Source organism: Mixophyes fleayi, chromosome 5, assembly GCF_038048845.1.
Source record: "Mixophyes fleayi isolate aMixFle1 chromosome 5, aMixFle1.hap1, whole genome shotgun sequence".
Classification (NCBI taxonomy): domain Eukaryota; kingdom Metazoa; phylum Chordata; class Amphibia; order Anura; family Limnodynastidae; genus Mixophyes; species Mixophyes fleayi.
In genome coordinates, this window is record NC_134406.1 from 239,225,764 (window position 1) to 239,247,508 (window position 21,745).

Below are 21,745 nucleotides of genomic sequence, written 5' to 3' on the forward strand. Positions count from 1 at the left end.
TGTTGTCGTGAGCAATGACTGTAATTTCGTACTCACTGTTGTGGATCGGTCGGCAGTTTATACACAATACACAACGGAAACGAGATTGGAACGAAAATATTAAACGATACGATCAACCAAATGAGGCGACAATCGTCCATTTGGGCAGACTTTCGACCATCGTGTCACTGCACACACTGACCCGACTTTTGAACGAGCGGTCGTATGTCGGCTGATTTAGCCGATTATTGGATGAAAACTGTGTAGTGTGTACCCAGGTTTAGTTGCAAACTATCTGTGAGGTATGTGAGGATTAAAGATGTGCTATCATTCCTAAATGCTAGTAGATGTACAGTAAGTGCAGTTACATTCTGTTGATTGGAATTTTTCCTATGGATCAAGTGGTGTAAGGCTGAGTTAAATTAGAACGATGCAATATTTTTAGCAAATTTTGCCAGCGACTGAAAAAAAAGTCCCGATCAGCATGCTGATTCCTGTGTACACACTGTTGAAGTTTTACATGATTTACCTTCAGATCTGTGCTCTTCATCTGTCATAACCATCGGCTAAAAAGATCCTGACTCTGCACATCCCATAGAGATCTATGGACACTGCCAGTCCTGAGTGCATACTGTACACACTGCAGAATTGGATCAGCATCCTTCCACTGTAGGACGAAAATTGTTAGTTTAGTTTAAAAATCCCATTCAATGAAACAAAGGGCTTAGGAATGATAATCGTTCACTGTTGCAGCTTACACACTACTGTAATATCAGGCCGAATGGATGTTTATCGGGTGATTTGTGTAGCGGAGAGATGGGATCCTTGTGCTAAACTAGATTTGCGCTGGATCTGGTACACTGTCTGACGAATAGAGCAGAATCAGCAGGCAATAACGTAGTCAGGACACGCCGGGGTCTGGTACACGGTAATCACAGAAGGCAGGAACCACACAAGAATAGTCGGGAGGCCAGGTACGGTGCACAGGAGCAGGAGAGCCGGGATGGTCAGACAGGCAGGACTGTAACACTGAGAAACCAGAGGAAACAGGCACAGCACGAGCTAGGAGTCAGGATACACACAAATTGCTATGATGCTGGACAAGCATCAGAGCGAGGTTTATGTACACTGCAGATTCAAACAGCCTTCACCGGCATGCGATCATGTGCCGCTGATACTCGGAAGCGCTGACCCGATGCAGAAGCAATCACGGCGTAATTGGTTGAAAAGCATGTAGTGTGTACCCAGCCTAACTTGTATACATTTATATGTGTACATAGCTGTTGATGAACCAGGTTTATCTTAAGTGTGTGTATATCTAAAATAGTTTTTAGTGTATGTTAACTAGTACCTATTCTTTTGTTATTCCCTATACAGTAATTAACACATACTTTACAATATTGCAAAATAAGGTCAAAGGTCAAGTGGCAAGCTTGATGGGAGGGGGGGTAAGGCACGATTAGGGGACAGGACTGTGATGACATGAATCATCCCGCCTAAACCCACTTCAACAGCAAAGCGGGTAGGATCCAGGAGGGAGGCCTGCTCCTCCCGAAAAGCGGGAGTGTCCCAGATATTCTGGGAGAGTAGTCAAGTATGAATTAACAGTATGTCTTAAATGCGCGTTAAAGCTACCCAGTGTACATCTTATTATTATAATGTATTTCTATAGCACCAGTGAAATTACGCAGATCTGTACAGAGAATATGTAATCATTCACATCTGTCCCTGTCTCATTGTAATTTACAGTCTAAATTACCTACCGCACACAGATCACACACACTAGGATCCATTTTGTCAGAAGCCAGTAAACCTACCAGTATGATTTTGGGCTGTAGGAAGAAACTGAAGTACTTGGAGGAAACCAATGCGAACACGGGGAGAACATACAAACTCCACAGAGATAGGTTGGTATTAAACCCATGACCCCAGTGCTGTGAGATTTCATACTGCTTTTCAGGACGTGTGTACCTTGCTTTTTAGTTGCAAAACAAGCTACTAAAAAGGGCAGCACGGTGGCTTAGTGGTTATAACTTCTGCCTCACAGCACTGGGGTCATGAGTTTGATTCCCGACCATGGCCTTATCTGTGTGGAGTTTGTATGTTCTCGCCGTGTTTCCTCCGACACTCCAAAGAAAAACATTCTAGTAGATTAATTGACTGCTATTAAATTGACCTTAGTCTCATGCAGTCTGTGTGTATGTTAGGGAGTTTAGACTGTAAGCTCCAATGGGACAGGGACTGATGTGAGTGAGCTCTCTGTACAGCGCTGCGGAATCAGTGGCGCTAAAGAAATAGATGATGATGATAAACTAGCAGTGCATGGGGAAGGGTGCCACCTCTGCCCATTATACCAAAATAGTAAAACGAAATAAACACACATATTCAATAAAGTTTATTTGAATAAACACCTTTTTCACACATGTATTATAAAATAAAATATTCTTTCTTGATCTGTTATAATCCAATTGGAAATATGTCTTTCTTTGAAATCCAAATAAAAATGCTTCTGGGTCATTCCATGTCAGTTCAACCAGGGTTGTCCACCACCCATCTCAGATTTCTACGAAAATTTTTCCGTAGAGGTCAAAACAACTATTTCTGCCAAATATCTCAACTTTCTGGCAATTAGTTGATTAAATATTGATTTTTCAATTTATTAAATAATTTACTAATTGCGGCTTCTTTATCCAGTTTATTTGAAGTATTACGGGTTTTTATTAAGGAATAAACACAAAATTTGGACCCCTGAGACCAAAACTAAAACTTTCCATTGAAAGAGAGAGGGAGACACAGAAAGTCAATCATGACAGCTGTTCATTTGATAGTCTTTTAAATACAGACTGCCATATTACTATTTACTCAAAAACCATTGGATTACATAGCTGGGACCACTTTACATTTGACATTAGGGATCCCATTTTTTGGGGGTGTTTAAAAAAAGCTATATATTACTACCACAAAAAAATCAGCAGGGTACTCTGTTTCATAGTGGAGAAAAAAAAAGAATGAATTTGATGTTCGATTACTGTTGCACCGCATACATAATTAACACAAGAAATCATGAAATTTAAAACCTTTAACATAACTTAAGTCCTTAACTGAAGTTGAGTAAACAATCTCATTATTTTTCCCTTGTTTGGAACTTGTTGTAACGGTCTGTAATTTTCCTTAAAGTATCAGCAGAAAGTGTATACTGTCTTCCAGTACTTCCTTGGATAGTAGGCACTTCCGTTACACAGAGGACGTGAATAAAAGGAACAAAACACTTATCTCTTGAAGGCCAGAACAGCACATTTGTTGATTGGTTTTGTTTCATGCGGTACAGCAGTAATCGAGCATCAACTTCATTATTTTTTTTCTCCATTATGAAACAGAGTACCCGGCTGATTTTTTTGTGGTAGTAATTTATACCTTTATTAAACATCCCCCAAAAAATGGGATCCCTAATGTCAATTAAATCTAGTGTTTTTAATTATATTCGAAAAACTTGCTTTTTTGCCGTAACGCAAAACATGAGGCAGATAAAGTAATTTGGTTTGGATTTTTGGATTCGGGAAGAAGAGTTACCTTAGGGGTCCAAAGTTTGTGTCGATTCCTTAATAAACACCCGTGATACTTCAAATAAACTGGATAAAGAAGCCACAATTAGTAAATTATTTAATAAATTGAAAAATCAATATTTATTCAACTGTCAGACAGTCGAGGTATTTGGCAGAAATAGTTCTTTTGACCTCCTCTCTTAACTAAAAAAATTTCAAAAAAATCTGAGATGGGTGGTGGACATTTCATGTTTTTTTGGGTGATCTGATGTGGAATGACCCTTCTGTGTTTATATTCCAATGTGAGGAGAAAAAAATGCCCAAGAGAGACCCAAGACAGAATTTCCCATAATATTACAATTGAAAATTGAAAAGAGAATTGGGGTTGGAAAAGGTTTGATATTTTGAAGAGTTTACACAGGCATGAAAGCTACATAAATGGGATATTGTTCTTTCACAGAAAAGCAGAGGTCAAATGGAATACTTACAAATATTTTGAATAAGTATTGTAAGGGTTTTAGAAAAAGAAAACACTGATCAAATCAGTCATGTGACACTGATCACATCAGTCATGTGACACTGATCACATCAGTCATGTGACACTGCTGTGATCAGTTTCTATGAGAAGTAAGTTGTAAAATGGATATTGCCAACACACTTGGGGGATAATTCAATTAACCCCGAAGTCCACAAGAGCCTGACGCGATGTGTTTCTGCAGCTCCGGTTATCAAGATAGAGGCATCTCCTCTCATATTTGGAAATTTCAGTATGGATATCGTGGCAGAGTCTCAACCCGCGAGGCTCCAGCGGCACTTTACCTTGAATTGAATCTCCCCCTTGATGTCATTTATTTGGATTTTGTGAAATCATTTCATACAGTTCAACAAAGTAGATTGGTACATACATAAAAAGCACTGAAACTATGGGAAATAGATAAATACATGGGTACACAACTGGCCGAGGTATATGAAGCAGAGAATTGTTATAAATGGAACATGATTGGGCTAAAGTCACTAGCGGGGTATCTGAAGGATCATTAATGAGCCCCGTCTTTTTTTACTGTTTATGGTGATCTTGTAGAACAGTGATGGTCAACCTGATACACTTTAGGGGCCACATTGGCGGCCCTCTAACTGTCCAACCTCAAAAAGGGCCGAACATTAGCCTTAATCTCAGTAATAAGTTAAAACAATACATTTAATCAACGAAACAGACACCTATCTGTAATAACATGGCAGCAGGCATTTTAAACAAGTGTTGTATGCTATAAAAAAATCAAACCTGACAATAAAGCAGGATGGAGCTGGGGGCCGCAGATGAAGGCTCGGAGGCCCGCTTGTAGCCCTACAACCACCCGTTCCCCATCACTTTGTAGAAGATCTAGGAATTAAGGAGTCCATATTTTCAGATGACATTAAGCTTTGTAAGGAAATTAACACAGAGCAGGACATTAAGTCAATACAAAAGGACTGAGACCAAATGACGAGTTGGCAGAGGGCTGACAGATGAGCTTCAATGTAGAAAAATATATGGTACAGTATTTAGGCTGTGGTAATAATTGTGCCGCCTATACATTACATGGGATAAGATTGGGGGGATCTGAGATGGAAACAGAATTTTGTAAACTAGTAGACAATAAGCTGAGTAGTAACACCAAGGGGTAAATTTATCAAGCTGTGTGGCTTTGAAAAAGTGGAGATGTTGCCTATTGCAACCAATCAGATTCTAGCTGTCATTTTGCAGAATGTACTAAATAAATGATAACCAGAATCTGATTGGTTGCTATAGACACCAGCTCCACTTTTTCAAACCCGCAGCTTGATAAATATACCCCAAAGTGTTAGGCATCTGCTCCAAGAGCTAATAAAATCCGTGGGTGTATAAAATAGTGCACAGATGCATTTAAACCAAATATTATTTTTACAAGATAAAATTTTTATTTTTATCTTGTATAATGTGAAACCATATCTGCAATATAGGGTACCTTTTTGAGCACTTTGGTATAGTAAAGATATAGGAGAACTTGAGGCACAACACTTGACCTATTTTTTATCAACAAATATTTTCAAAGACAATACAAACATTTGTCTGATGAGATTTTTAAAATGAGGCAGTATTGGTGGTATCTTAAAAAGAACGGTAATAGTTGTGATGACTAAGTAGGACATTAGGGTGATCGATCAAGGTAATTAATGTGATTGTCAAGTGTGGGGTCAAGAAATAATTTCTTCCCCTGTGAGGTTAAACCAGTGTTTCCCAAACCTGGTCCCTAGGGACCCCTAACAGTGCACTGTACTTGAGGACTGGGTTTGGGAAACATTGGGTTAAACTGTCAGATGCTTCTGGGAGTTTTGTTCTGCCTTCCTCTGGATTAGAGATGAGGAAAGTTGCGGCATAACTTTGTGTGAACTGGAAGGTTCTGACGATACATTCTTCCAGTTCTATTATTGCTTCGCCATTCCACAGAATAGTATTTTCACACTGTAATTGTAAATTCTGCACTTCATAGAATTTATAGTCTGTAAATATTCTGTAAATAGAAGGATGATGACAGTGTCAATTAATTCTGCACTGTTGTGTGGTTGGGATTTAATAGGGGAAACAAACAACAAGGGGTATTCCACACAGAACACTTAAGACGCAATTCCACCAAACGGGAAATGCAGTGAATTTTTGACAGATATACCCCTATAACCGCTTAATGAGGTCTTCCCCTATAGCAGCTCTCTTTCTTGTAGAATGCTCTATGTTCACAAATACTCAGTTGCTCCTAGGTCTTCACCATAGTAGTAGGGGCTTATTAAATTCAGAGTATTTAAAGTAGGGTACAGGACACAGTAGGAAACAAGCACAGTATAGAAAACAGTGGTAAGACAGGAATACTGACATAGGACACTGAGGCTACTGACAAGATCCAAGAACAATAGTCAGAGACTGACAGCGGCTCCGACAGAATCGTAAAACTGTCAGAAGTTGAGGGCAGGCGAAAGTAAAAAGCAGAATCCAAGTAGTAGGCTAAGGTCAAAAGGCAGGCAGAAGAAAAGGGCAAGGTCCAATAAACAATCTGGGTCACAACAGAGAGTCACAGTAGTAGCACAGTGTTCAGCACACTAAACTATCACAGCACAGGAAGTGGGGAGAGCGAGCTTAATAAAGGATGAAGAGACAATAGGAGAAACCTACAGATCAGCCCCTTTAAAAAATAACTGTCTGAGGGTATTATTGGCTGGGCACATCAGCTGGCGCTGCTTAGTAACCCGGCAGACACCAGAAGAAGAGTCATAGCAGAGTAGGGATGCAGGTTGCCCTGCCGGGGAAATTGGCTGACTCTCTAACAGTTTCCATTATTCCACTACTCTGGGTCATCACATCTACAATTTATGAAAGCTTGATAGTGCCTTAGTCACCCGTTAGTAAGGTCTATATTCTACGCAGTTGACCTCTTACCAATAGTTGCCACAAATCTGACTCCATCTGGGTCTCCATCGGTGACATATATTTAGGTCCTGAATGTACTTTTATCCAGTTTGTAGTCAGCATATCGATGCTGACTACCCCGACACACAACATGATGATTCCGTAAGGCTCCTTACCGATGATCACTGATGACGACTACTGTTGAAAGCGACTTGAACAATCACGAAGAAGTAATAAGCCGGCTCCCCTTCATGACGTCATTCACCATGGCGATGGGATTATCGCTGTTCTTAATGGGGTAATGTAAGTATGCGCCTATGTACAATGTACTTTACAAAGCCTTCTACATTGTTTCCTCACATTGATCTCGATACACTAAATGAAGTCTTGTTTGTCTACTGCTCCGTACCACACTAGGAACATCTACACTTCCCCCAATACATCCCTTCTGACAGCGCACCCCAGACACAGTTGCACAAATCAAGGTCAAAGGCAGGAGAACATTAAAAAGCAAATACAGGAAAAGGTTATTGAAAAACACCAATCAGGAAGGATATAAGAGGATTCAAAGACGATTAATATCCACCAAAGCACCGTAAAATATATCACAAAAAAATGAAAAAATAAGACACAACAGTGAATTTGTCTATAACAGGATGGCTGAACTACTGAGCATCCATGTCCTAATAAGTAAGCATCCATGCAAGAAGGGCACTTGTTAAGGAGGCCTCTAGAGGGTATCATAATGCTAAAGGGATGCCTTTCTGCTTCAGGGACAGGAAAGCTTGTCAAAACAGAGAACAAAATGGATAAAGCAAGATATAGGTGAATCTTGGTAGAAAACCTGCTGTAGTCTGCAACAGACCTCGAACTTGAGAGAAACAATAAAAACAATATTGGAATGTCTTAAAAACAAAGACAAAGAATTTTGTGAAATATCCCCATCAAAGCCTGGACCTCAATCACATTGAGAATCTGTGAAATTATTAGAAAATTGCTCTTAAGGCACCTCCTCCCTCTACCCAGTGCCTGTTCTTTAGGTCTATACCTGTTCTTTGTAGGTTGCATCATTTTCATCTCCACCATTCAAGTGGTATACTCTGTAGCCGAAGTTCATCGCTCTCCACCATTCCAGTGGTATACTGTGCAGCTGCAGTTCATCGCCCCCCAGTATTCCGGTGGTATACTCTGCAGCCGAAGTTCATCGCTCTCCACCATTCCAGTGGTATACTGTGCAGCTGCAGTTCATGGCCCCCCCAGTATTCCGGTGGTATACTCCGCAGCCGAAGTTCATCGCTCTCCACCATTCCAGTGGTAATACTCTGCAGCCGCAGTTCATCGCTCTCCAGTATTCCGGTGGTATACTCTGCAGCCGCAGTCCATTGCTCTCCACCATTCCAGTGGTATACTCTGCTGCCGCAGTTCATAGCGCTCCACCATTTCAGTGGTAATACTCTGCAGCCGCAGTTCATCGCTCTCCACCATTCCAGTGATATACTCTGCAGCTAAGGTTCATCGCTCTCCACCATTTCAGTGGTAATACTCTGCAGCCGCAGTTCATCGCTCTCATCACACCATTCCAGTGGTAATACCCTGCAGCCGCTAATAATCACTTTCATCTCCACCATTTCAGTGGTAATAATCTGCCCCCCCCCCCCCCCAGACTGTCCGGGTGTTTACTCCCTGCTGTCCGCAGATCCTATCGTCTTAGTCTGATTCTGTCCTACCCCTGACTGTATCCTGCTAATCCTGCCGAGTACTCTCTAGTGGAAGCAGCTAAACCCACACCTTCTTACGAGGGTCCTTGGAGACGACCAGCCTCTACGTTAGACTCTGCGCCTCTGGTAGAGCAGCCTCAAACTTGGCAGATTAGGATCCGAGAATCCTAGGCAGCGTGACAGGCTATGAGGCAGGAAGGGGAATAAGGTGCAGGTGGGAAGAGAAGTGAATTGATGGTGGCAAAGAGGCGACGTGGGTTAGAAGACTGGATGGAAAGATGTGAAGTCTGTTTGTTTGGCAATAGAAATGGCAGTGCTGTAAGATGAATGATGAATTTATAGTGGCGAAAATAAGGATAAGAATGAAATTTCCTCCAGTGGCAAATCTGTGATTTCTCCAACGATAAACCTTTCATAAATTGCAAAGCCGTTCTGGAGTTTAGACTTAGCACCGCTGATAAGCAGACCCCATTGTCTCAAATGTCAATGTGATGGATATTGTATGTTATTACATATTCAAACAATCACAGTTTACAGGTGCAAAATAGAAAACTAAAAAAAAAAATAGCTAAGATAAGATTAATGGAAAAGTGCAATCCTCATGTATAGTTGGACGTATGCGGATTTTATTGGAGGCATTTTACATCTGCATTTACTACGCAAAATGCCTCCAACTCTACATGAGGCCCATAATGAGTATTAATTAAAATTATATTTACTTGATGATGTCGCCAAAAAAAGCCCTATGTGTCCTCATAAAAAAACAATATAAAATATGTTTGGGTAGAATAAAAATAATACCTGCCGACTCACTAGGTAACATTGGTGAAACAATTGCTCAGCAATCTGCATCCAATCAGAATGAAGAGGGGAGACAGGAATTGCTAAGCATAGGCTAAAAATGCCCATATTTTGAACTGCATCCAATCAGAACAGAGAAGGTGAATGGAGTCTCCTATACAATATCCAGCGTTGCCTGTACAGACAGCAGGATGCAGTAGCACGACAGGTAAAGATAGGAAAAATAATATTGTTTTCTGATTTTAAATATACTTATTTTAGCATTTGATTTTATTAAAAACCGATTAGAAAATAAATATTAATACATCAATACTTCATAACATAATCTTGTCGGCTCACACAATCACAGCCTAATTCCACCAAAATATATCAATAACTAGCATCCCCTTCTAGCAGGTTCAATGCCAGGTGCCCCCATAGTCTTAGAGAAATGATCCCCATCATCAGCAACATTTCTTCTCCCAACAATTTAAAAATATTTACAATATTTACATAAATAAAAAGACTACATATTAGTATGGGTGCAGAAGAAGCTCTTAATATTTAAATGGGCATCAAAAGTGGCTCTGCATATTAGACTGGACTACATGTTAGACTCTGCTTATACCAGATAAGGTTCTGCTTATTAGAGAAGTCACAAGATAAAACTCTGAATATTACACTGAGCATCCGAAAAGGCTCTATATATTAGAATGAGTAACAGATAAGGCCCTATATGGTCCGTGGCCAGACAACTCACCAATATTTGCTTTGAAAGATGCAAAGGCAAATGCAGAGTTGAAACTGAGGATATCATGGAGATGATTAAATAATTTGAGGATATTTGTCATAAACAGTTCTGCTAAATATGGTGGATCAACCACATGGGGCAACAAAACCTTCCCATTGTGACAGCAGACTGCAAAATGGCCATTAATCGCCTCTACAAAAAAATGTAGGGCACCACAGTTCACACATTGCACGTCCATAAGACCCAAAGAGTAGCAATGAGGTGAATACGTCAAGTCCACTGTAATCGGTATATCAGTTGTTTTTGTTATATGTTGATTGTGACAATAATATTCTTGACTGTAAGATCTTTGAACTGCGCGCTTTGGACAACATGTAGGGGTTCCATTAAGTCAACGTCCTCAAGGGCGGCCTCTTAAAATGTTTGTTGTAAAGAAAGCGAGGATAAGTGAATACTGAAATAACACAGCAGTCCATGATTGAGGTCCCTGCAAGACGCAGATATATGTGGCTGCAAATAACTGTCACAGTTTTCAGACAACCCAGCAGGTCACATGTTCCAAGTCACCTAGCAGGTGCACAGGGAAAGTTCATTAACTGTCACAGTTTCCAGAGCAACTAGCAGGTGCACAGATGTATTGCCAATGATCACATTTTTCAGAGGACAATGGTAATGCGGGCGAACGTTTTGTGAACTAACTCTGAAACAGTGCAAACGATTACAATGCCAATATTTTTCTGCAAATCTACAGACCAAGAACTTTAATTGGGTATATGATGCCCTGCTCAGATAACGACATCATAGAAATAAGTAGACCTTTTAACTGGCAATGAACTATGGATCACCAGAAAGATTCTGTCTCCTGGCACCAGCAGTATATTTTCTTGTCACAAATGACTATCAAGTTGGAACAAACAAACAAAAAAAAAGCACACACTATAATAAAATAGATTTGAAGAGCTACGTCTATGTGTAGTGCATCTGTGATGGTGTCATTTGCTCAGCATGCGAGAAAAACCTATGACAGCTCATTTGCTTGCATAATAGTTAACAGTGTCAGGAATCATTATGTGTTTCACAAAAGAAACATAAGATGAATTATGGAATTTGTGTTACAATATATCTAAAATGATACACTCCGTATTATTAATGAATCCTTCTTTTTGACACAGTTGGATATAAGAAGGAGATGTAAATATGGAAGCACTGAATTCAGTTAGTTGGGTTACTTAACTGGATTAAACATCATTATATATCATAGGAATCTCAGAAAATAAGTTAAAAAATGGATTATTTGACTTATTTACTGATAGCCATATGATATATAAAAATGTTTTAATACCAGTCTTTGTTATTTATATGATATAATATCCAGTTAAATGTTAATTACACAAATATATGCCTCATTATGCTCATGTGACAACTATTTTTAAACATTGTGATTAATTTTTTACTGATTTTATTTAATATATGTTAGACAATAATCTTCAATAATTTTTTGCACCTTTAAGGTTTGTTTCTTCTGTTTCATCCAGCTTAGTTTGGCCTCAATTGTTCCTAGTACCACCCTAAGTACACCATACAGCAGCATGCTCTGTCGTCCCAGCTCTATTTATAGGCTATAAATTCAGCAAATTCAAATTTACAAGTTCGGTGTGAAATGCCTTTCTCACAAAATATCGAAGCAAAAGCGGAAGTCAGAGATTGTATCGCCGAAATTTCCTACCTCTGCGAAACGGACGGTTCCACTGTGATAATTGATTTGTGCAAACTTTGCCTAGCTCTAGTATAGTTTCTATATTACACAGGACTGGATGCCCATTAAGTGAATCATTGTGAGCGATAAAGTGATATATTTTTTGGTCTCTTATTTGGAACTAGGAAGGAGCACAGGACAGGCATGTACACAACACTGTACCTATTGGTTTGTAGTATCAGCTGACTACTGCTCACTAAAATGTAGATGTATTAGCTCCCTATTTATAAACTAAATATTTTCATACATACAGTGCCTATAAAATTATTCACCGCCTTTGTAATTTTCCTAACGTCACGGAAGCAATTCGTACCACTGATCAACATAACATGTTGTGCAACATCAAATAAATAAAAGCTTTTTCTTAACTAATTTTAATATAAAAAACAGCAAAATGGAAAAATAAATAGGTACTCAATTATTGTCTAAGATGCACCTAAATAAACCAGTCATCTTCAGAGGTCAAATAATTAATTTACTGGAGTCTAGTTGTATACAATTATAGTGTTTTAATTGTTTTCAAAATAAATACATCTGTCTGTGATAGGTCCCACAGTTGGTTAGTGCATTTCCAAATGAGAACTTCATCATGAAGTTTAAAGACTATCTTACAAGAAGCCTTTTTAGATGCCCTGTTTGGGCCTATAAGTAGATTGTGTCTGATATAATATTTCCTTGAATTTTATGTTTGCCCTGCATCAGTGATTCTCAGTCTGCTTATCTTGTGTACCAACTCTGCTTATATATACCTACCAGTATAGTGTACTGAGCCCAGCTGACTATGCTCAGTCTGTTCATCTTATTTACTGAACTTGCTTGCAACTTTTCTTCATCCACTTAGCCATAAGACGAACAAAGAGGTCAATACTTCAATTACAAACAGATGTCCATGAGCTCAAAGATCAGTTGATCCTTTTCCCCTTATGAAGAGCAAGAGTCCAGTACTAGAGAACCGTTCTATCTTGTTGGACCAATTAATCAGAGTGCCACTGCTAATGCATCTTTAGTGTACCTACGTCAGGGAAGACGGTCAGAAGCACAATATAGAGTAGATTTTCTGATATGGATTCTTAACATCACATGGAGCCCTACGGCACATCTAACTATCTACTGAAAAGGACTTTCTGATACAATCAAAGATGAAATATCTCAAGCAGATGCTTTTGAAGATTTTGTCCACAAATGTTTCTGCATTGATATTTAATTGATTTAATGTAGACAGGAAAGATGGGTCTCTACCTGGACTTGTTCAAATTAGCAGAAGCAAATGGTTTCAAATTATTTGGGAAGCTCAAAAGCTTGAGGCTGAGCTTCATAAGCGAAGTCTTAATGAAAAAAGAGAGCAGCAACATCAGGAGAATCTGTGTCTTTAGTGTGGCAAACCCTGACACTATGTACGGAATTGTTTCAGTAGACCTGTAAGATAGAGGCCACCTTGGCAGAGGCTGTGATATCTGAGGTTCCTCAGTAATTTAATGCAATATTCCCTCAACTTTGTAGCTGCAATTGAGAAATGGTAATTTTATGGGCATTATAGAATAACCAACTAGACCAGGCCTGTCCAACCTGCGGCCCTCCAGATGTTGTAAAACTACAAGCCCCAGCATGCTTTGCGGGTAGACAACCAGTTGATAGCTGGAAGGGCATGCTGGGACTTGTAGTTTCACAACACCTGGAGGGCCGCAGGTTGAACAGGCCTGAACTAGAGTTTTATGAAAAACAGACACCACTATAAATGGGAACCATAGACAGTTCACCCTTGTTCCAGTTAATCACAAAACTAAGTCCCTGGTTCTTGCATCTCCAAACATTATGAGACGTTTACCTTCCTGCTTATCACTATTGTTTGGGGAATTCCTTATTTGGCCATGCAAAAGCCATCTATTTAATGGGAATCAAGACTATTTCTACAGGAGATTTGCCCATCTAAGGATGAGCTAAGTCCTCTATAATAGAAATGTATGAGATTCATAGACCCTTTTCTAAGGAAGTACTTAAAAATATAACAAAGCAAATAGTTTTATTTATGCCTATACATCTCGAGCGGATGCACCTAAGGAAAAGGTTGGTTCATTATGTCATTCTATTGACTATGGGAAATTGAATAAAATTATGATCAAGAAAGGTCCACTCCCACATATCTCAGAATTCCTGAACAAGTTTCATTCAGTCAAAATCTTTCCTAATTTGATTCACAGGGAGCAATTTAATCCACATATGATGTGGTGATTAATGAAAGTCTGCCTTTTGAACAACATATAGATAGTATAAAATCAGTTGATGTCCTCAAGACTATGCAATGTCACTGAAACATTTTATAAATTACATAACTAAGGATTGACTCAACCAATTCATTGTTTATCTATATTACATACTAATTTCCTCAAACTTTCTGTAAGGGCATCAAGAAAAAGTTTGAACTGTGCTGGAACGTCTTCATAAACATCACTTACACATCAAATTGGAAACATGTGAATTCCACAAGACACAAGCTAGGTTTCAGAGCTATATCATCTCACCTCAAGGTTTGTACATGGATCCTAGAAAGGCTCAGGCTGTAATAGATTGACCAACTCCTAGGAATGTTAAAAAGGTTTAGAGGTTAATAGGATTTGCCAAATGGAAGAGAAGACTGCACAATTCCACACATGTGCCTTTTATCCCACCAAGTGACTGCTGCACAATAGAATTATGATGTGAAAAACAAAGACTTTAGCCATCGTAACAGCATGCACATAGCGGAGATCTCTATTAGAAAGTATTGCACTTAAATTACCATGCTCATTGATTCCAGGTCAAGTCAGAAAGGACAATCCCCTCCATGACAACTCCCTGTGAGTTATTTGCACTGGAAGTTGCTACTAACATCAACATGGTTCAACACAGGAAGGTCACAAAGATATCCGTAAGATCCACAAATTGCTTTCCCACGCATTCTCGTGAGCAAAACACAAAAAGAGGAGGTAAAAGTCTGCATCATATTGCAATACCTGTACCCAGTTTAAGACTCCCCAAACTTTTCCATTTGGATTATTGCAGCCATTGTCTGTTCCATCTTGTCTATGGGGTTCAATCGCCATGGTTTTCATTTTGGATCTACCATCATTGAAGGTCATGACTACAATCCTAGTAGTTGTTGATCAACTCACAAAAATAATCCACTTAATGCCTTAATGGTTATGGGGTCTCTTCTGGAAAAAATACAGAACTGCTGATCATGTAAGTATTCTGATGCCTCTAACCAGCGAGTACAATGGATCTAATGGTTTTTAAGCAATTTTGAAATGCTCTTAATCTTAATAGCAATTTATGGACTGCCTTCAATCCTCAATCCAGTGACTAGATAAAATATACTAATTAGATACCTTTGATAGTATATTTGCCATTTCTAAAATGACTGGGTTCTACCGATGGCTGACATTTCCTACAATAATTTCCTGCACAAAAAAGAGAAAGTATGTCATGCACAGGGCATCTACAAAAAGAATAATATGTCCAAGCTCCTTAATTATTAAGACGGAAATACCCTGAGAAACTCCAAGATACTCAGCCACGTACCATCCAGCAGATATTGTTGAATAGCAGAACACTACCTCTTGCACAAGAATTCGCCCTTAATGAAGATGATCAGCACTACCTGACAAGAATCTATCTTAGTCCTTGTTGTCAGTTACCTGTTTGGCCTACAAATAGATATTCCTGATATACTCTTTGTTTGAGTCTTGTGTTTGCCATGCTCTAGTGATTCTCATTCTGCTCATATTGTGTACCCACTCTGCTAACCTTTGACTACCAGCATTTAAACTGTATTTTATGTGGCACCTCCATCAATATATGTGCAGCCAACTGCACTAACTCAGCGCTATGTCATCTAGTTGATTAGTCCAACCACTGATCTACCGGTATTGGTCACCAATGACTGACCTAATTGGAAATATTTGGTAAGTTGGCAATCAAGCTGAATGGCCGGATTTCACCAGGTATTGTCTCTCCGTGAAGCCTGGTCTCTGACCTTTGATCAGTCAAGGAACCAGTCAGCAATGTGCATCTCTATGCTTTTACAGAAAAGCATTACAAAAGTATTAAATCTTTACACCTGACATCTGTCTGCATACCACAATAGCACATTCCATCCATGGGAGAACATTTCTGTCATCAAAATCCTACCATAGCCCCAAAAGTGCACCTAAAGCACCAGCCGGGCCAGATGGATTTCTTAATATGTTAATTAATGTGCTTAACAATGCACAATAATAATGGACAACTATTTCTGTAATGGAAAAGAGGGCATTAACATATGGTTTATGTGGATAGTGATATACACAATTCCCAACATTTCCAATTGTGAAATCTGGAAATAGTGCGTCATCTAGAATGGGCACACCACCTTCTATTTGGGGTTGCACCCAGTCCAACCCTCTAAATACATGTAACACCCCCCTAGTGGTGTTTTAGTTAAACCTTTACCTCAGTGAATTCAGGAGGGGTCACCTAGAGGGTAAGCTAATAGTTTATGAAAAGTTACATAAACAGGTTACCATGGGGATAACCCAGCCCAGCCTGGAGACTGAGGGAGAGGAAGGAGGGGCTGTCAGCAAAGGGGAAAAGGAGATAGGGAGAGTGGAGACATCAAGAAGAAGAGAGTTGTAGCTGGGGACCTGGGGTGGAAGCTCCCAGGCTCCCCCAGCATTGCCTGGAAGTCTGAGCATGGTGACTGAGCCAGGGCAAGGAATGTGTGCACTGGATGAGGGGGAGAACTCCATGCCACTATAGAGAACCCAAGAGAGAGGGGGACACTTTGCATGGAAGAGGCCCTGGAGTGAGGGCTGCTACAAGAGGCCTGGTAGCTGTAGTGTCAGATCCTGAGGCTGAGAGTACACAGAGTGACGTGTCAGAGCACAGGAGACATCAGCCCCGCAGAGGAGGGATGAGCTGCAGTTGAGAGGTACACAGAGTGTGTCAGAGCTGCATGGAGGAGAGGCTGCCTGCCTATTAGCATCCATGCATGTGCCCCTGCAGAAAGGGTATCTGCAGTGAGTATGGAGTGCAAGAGAGACCAATGATTTATGTTACATAACATCTGGATAACATTAAGAACTGTGCAGGAGGAGTAATGAGATATATTTGCAACCATATTCGTATTGCTCATTAAGAACTGTGCTGGAGAGAGTAAGGAGCTGTACATATATTTCTTTATTGCTGCAACCATTATGATTATCGTGCTGGAGGAAGAGTGTAAATAAAAGTTCAGTTTGTTATAGAGATGGTCTGGCGCCCAAATTATTGTGACTTCTATTACACTGCACCAAAGTGACATTACCTGTGTCCCACTAACTACAAAGAAACACCTGCATGTGCAGGGACCCCCTGATCATTTACACCCATGCCCATCAGCTTGCCAGGGCTTGAGAAGGAGGTGCACTGTGTACCCTTTGCACCCCACACTACACACAGTGACAGGGGGTTACATACAATTCTTTAATCCACCTGCTGCTGGTACACGCAGCTCTGAAGGGCCATCACCCGACTGACACAAAATTGGGACAAAACTCCAGAAAAGTAGGCCGGTAGTACCGTCCAAGGGCGGGCTGGCTCGGGGGGCATCGGCTTCCCGGGCCGCTCAGTCTAACCGCTGTTTGGGCCGGTCGCCCCCCCCCAGTGTATGCAATTTTACCTGATTACCAGCGGCGCATAACATGACATGCGGTGCCGCCGCGGCAGCGCACAGGCGGCCGCGTCATCAATGAGGCGGCCGCATCGTGTGTCATGTGATGTGGCCACCTGTGCTGCCCCCCGGGCTGAAATTTGCCAGCCCGCGCCTGGTACCGTCCCTCAAATTGAGACTGTTGCAACTAAAATTGCACAGTGGAAAGATATGGTAGGAGTAAAATAATTAAGTCATTATAGTAGAAAGTAAAAATTGGCAATTATTAATGTAGAACGATTACATTTTAAAAATATTAATACTAATAATAATATTATTATTAATAATAATAATAATAATAATATATTCATCATCTCAAAATAATACTTTTTTGAATTCTGACATTATTTCATATCACAAATGGAAAAAAAAAAAGATTTTGGTGTGCACTCTTACAAATGGCCCACACTGCATATTTGGCTTCATCATTTTGGCAAGATAGCTGCTGGTGTCATATGTTATACTATTACCCCTGGCCACCGAAAAATTAGGGACAGTTTACAAAGATGTCACATTACATTATATCTGCTAACAGTCCCGATTTTCATGGGACAATCCTGATTTCCAAAAGCCAAAAGAGACATGGCCTACTAGAAAAGGGGCGTGACCTCACACTGTAGATGGGGACAGATGTATTATGTGAATATATTGTTTAGTACCAGCAATTTATTCAGCGTGGGATTTATCATCACTGGAGAAACCACCAGTGTTTGTCGCATGCTACAGGTTTATTAGGCCTAAATTTTCAAGTGACTAGATCTGTGGCCATAGACAGAAGGTCAATGGAAACAGGTCTGGTCCTCCTGGGGAGTGAGGGTGTGAGTAGAATGAGCAGATTACAAAGTGCATTTCTTACTTCATGATTAAAAACAACTAAATTGGCTGAAGAAGTCTGCACATGACACCAGCAAAAATAAGATTCCCAATAGATTTATAGCTTCACATCAACCTTCCTGTGACAACCAGCTCTTCCTGTCTCAGAGGACAAAGCCTGTCCGTTGTATCTTCACCCAATACCTAATATTACAGTGTGAACATCTACTATATATCACAGTTTTGTGCTGGTATATGTTTTATAAAGATTGGAGGGCCAGGAAATATATTTATAGGTTCAGGCCATAGTATGAAGGGTTTAAATAGTTACTTGACCAGAGATATTTCCTGCTGGAGACAGGGATAACACCTGTTATGGTAACTACCAGATCCTGACACTATTAGTTCAAATTTACACTGTGCTTGTTATAATGAAGCTAAATATAACCTTATCTCAGGTCCCTATTTTTGTGTCGAACATGCATACTCACATACCTGTTATCCCTAAATTTAAGTGTGCTGTTCAACTAAATTCTACATATTTTCTGTGTTTCCTCTCATTTGGCAAAAGCAATGGGGGAAAAAATTCACAAACATTGTATTATGTGCTATTATTGCAGGCAATTCAATTTGGACTCCAACTAGCAAAATAAAGGCTTAACTATCATCATTACACAAAAATAAATAAAATGATAAAAGAAAGCACCTGGGTAGTCTAAGAATTTAAACAAATTCCAGGGGAAGCTAAAGCATTGCACCATACATTACATTCCCATTTATTTACCGCTAAACAAATGGTGATAAACTGAAATTCCCCAGGACTAACAAATATCCAGGAATTAAAGGTTTTTATGCCAAGCACAGGGGATTTAATGCAAATGAAGCATCTACCTATTTACTAACGTGTGGCCAGGGGATACTTTTATATAATGGTGTTTTATAGTCTATGAGGACTGTCCACATTTAAAACCCAGACCGTGTCCCCAAGGGGTCTTCAGTTACTGTGATCATTGCCCTCTGGATGATTTCTTTACCTCAGTTTATGACTTTTTATCATATCATGGCAGAGAAGAAAAAAACATGTTGCACCATTTCTTTGTTTAAACACTGATTACATCCAATATGGTCCTATAACTGACATAGCAGTAACACAAGCTCTGTATTCCAATGAATGTGTCACTCCCACTCTACACTCTTCTACACTACATACAGTACATATCTATTTTCTATTATTACATCGTTCACACTGGAAGGAGAGTATATGGATAATGAAGAGTATGTGAGAAATGATGGAGGTTGGTGTCATGTTGTTTTTTTTTTATGATTAGATTAGAAAAAGTATTTCCATAGCATCCAAGCTTAGCTGCAAGCCTTTGTTACAGAAACACCATGCCAAAGAGGTGACTCCCGGGGGTGCTGTCACACAAAGACCCACATATTGGATGTTCACTTAGGGGGGTAAATTACTGCCTAGCAGATATAATGTATTGACACTCTAACCTCATATACTGTATATATATAGAGGAGATTAGAAACAGAGGGTGAAAATAATAAGCCAAAATAGAGGAGGTGAGGGGCACGTGTTTTTCTATCCACAGAAAGGGGGTGTGAGCGCTGTACCAATGTTTATCTGCTGCATGGATCGCTGGATACAAGGGGCGATACGGTCCCAAACCTCAACTATGCAGCTTATTAATTCATTTGTTGCTCCAATACAATAGATGAATGGGCAGCAGAAGCACAAAGAGTCATTAGCTGCAAATCACTAAAACTGAAAAACATTTCTTTACACGTTCCCGAGTGAGAGCAGTGTCATGTGAACTAGTTTCCTTTGTTACACCATGGTACAGATAGAAACAAGCTGGATGCTGCAGCACATGGCTACCCCGAGCACGCCCACTCCGAGATGCTGCACCTCGGCATGCATTCCCCAGGCTGGCACCCACCTTGAAGGGACACCTCACATATCTGGGACATGGGGGTCTCTGTGCTTCCTCCTCCACCACCAATATCTCCTCTTCTTCATCCTCCTCGTCCTCTCTCTGCCTGCCACGTCCGTCCACAGTGACTGACCCCATGCCCAGTGCTGCACGCGTCCACTGCAAGCCACACTTCAGGGCAACATCTGAGGTGCCCACCTTACTGCCAAGGACGGAGCGCTTGCTGAGGCGGCGAGGCTGCATGTTCTTCTCCGGGACTGTCCTGTCTCCTCCCCCTCAGGTCCTGGGAGCTGTCATTTCTGCACCTCCCCGTGTACACCCATCTCCCCCCATACAATGGCCCGGTAACTCCTTCTCACAAAGCCCCCAAATCCTCACCAACAGTGCAGGAGTGGAAATCCTGGAGTGGAGCTGCTCAGTTCTCTGGAAGGTGACAAAGAGGGCAGGCACTTGTAGTCATCATATAGAGGAGTTATCACCGAGTTACAAAGAGACTTACTGAAGTGTCACCACTGGGTTATTATTATATAGGGACTAAATGACCTGTGGCTGGCCATATATCATACAGGGACTAACTAATGATATGTTGCTATATAGGGACTATCTGAAGTGTTACCATTGGTTTATTATTATATAGGGACTAAATGACCTGTGGCTGGCCATATATCATACAGGGACTAACTAATGTGCTGTGAACTATGATATGTTGCTATATAGGGACTATCTGAGTGTTACCATTGTTTGTCTTGTTATACAAACACCAATTGAAGTGCCATCATTGCTTGTTATCATATAAACTACACTGCAACTAAAATCTGTAAAAAGAGCAATAATAATACAGATATAGTGCATATCAAAATGATACACTCTATCTGTATTATTACAACTATGTTCCACCAATTTCAAGGTGCCTCTGTCGGGCATATGTTACTTAATAACATTGAGTCACATATACAGACAGGTACTACTTTTCCCATAGGACATATAGACCTGTAATAAGGCGGTCTCAGATCTACCACAAGTACCTAATGTGCTATTTGTGCACGAGAGCTATATAACCTTTTCCCAGCATTCCCTCTATTTTATGTCAATGTATATAGATTGTCAATAACATGATCCAATGAATACATGGTGCTTTATAAAATGTTGGCTGATTATAAATGTTATGACTGCCTTGTTATTATTTAGAACTAAATAATAACAAATAATAACAAATTGAAGTGTCACCACTGATTTGGTATTATTATATTAAGTCTAAACTAGTGTTATCACAGTGTTGTTGCTATAATATATAAACTAGCCAAAATATAACCACTGTGTTGATGTTGTTGTTGTTGTTGTTGT

The 21,745-nt window shown here is 40.1% G+C and overlaps 1 protein-coding gene across 1 annotated transcript in view; it reads right to left on the reverse strand.

Annotated features, from left to right (window-relative positions):
- The window catches only part of ZNF704 (zinc finger protein 704), a 95,628-nt gene extending 74,913 nt beyond the window's left edge, over window positions 1-20,715 (reverse strand). The window contains exon 1 of the mRNA XM_075214426.1: window positions 20,408-20,715. Within this exon, the coding sequence (XP_075070527.1) occupies window positions 20,408-20,644 (237 nt within the window). The 5' untranslated portion in view covers window positions 20,645-20,715. The remainder of the gene's footprint in view (window positions 1-20,407) is intronic.
- Window positions 20,716-21,745: the final 1,030 nt, after the last annotated feature.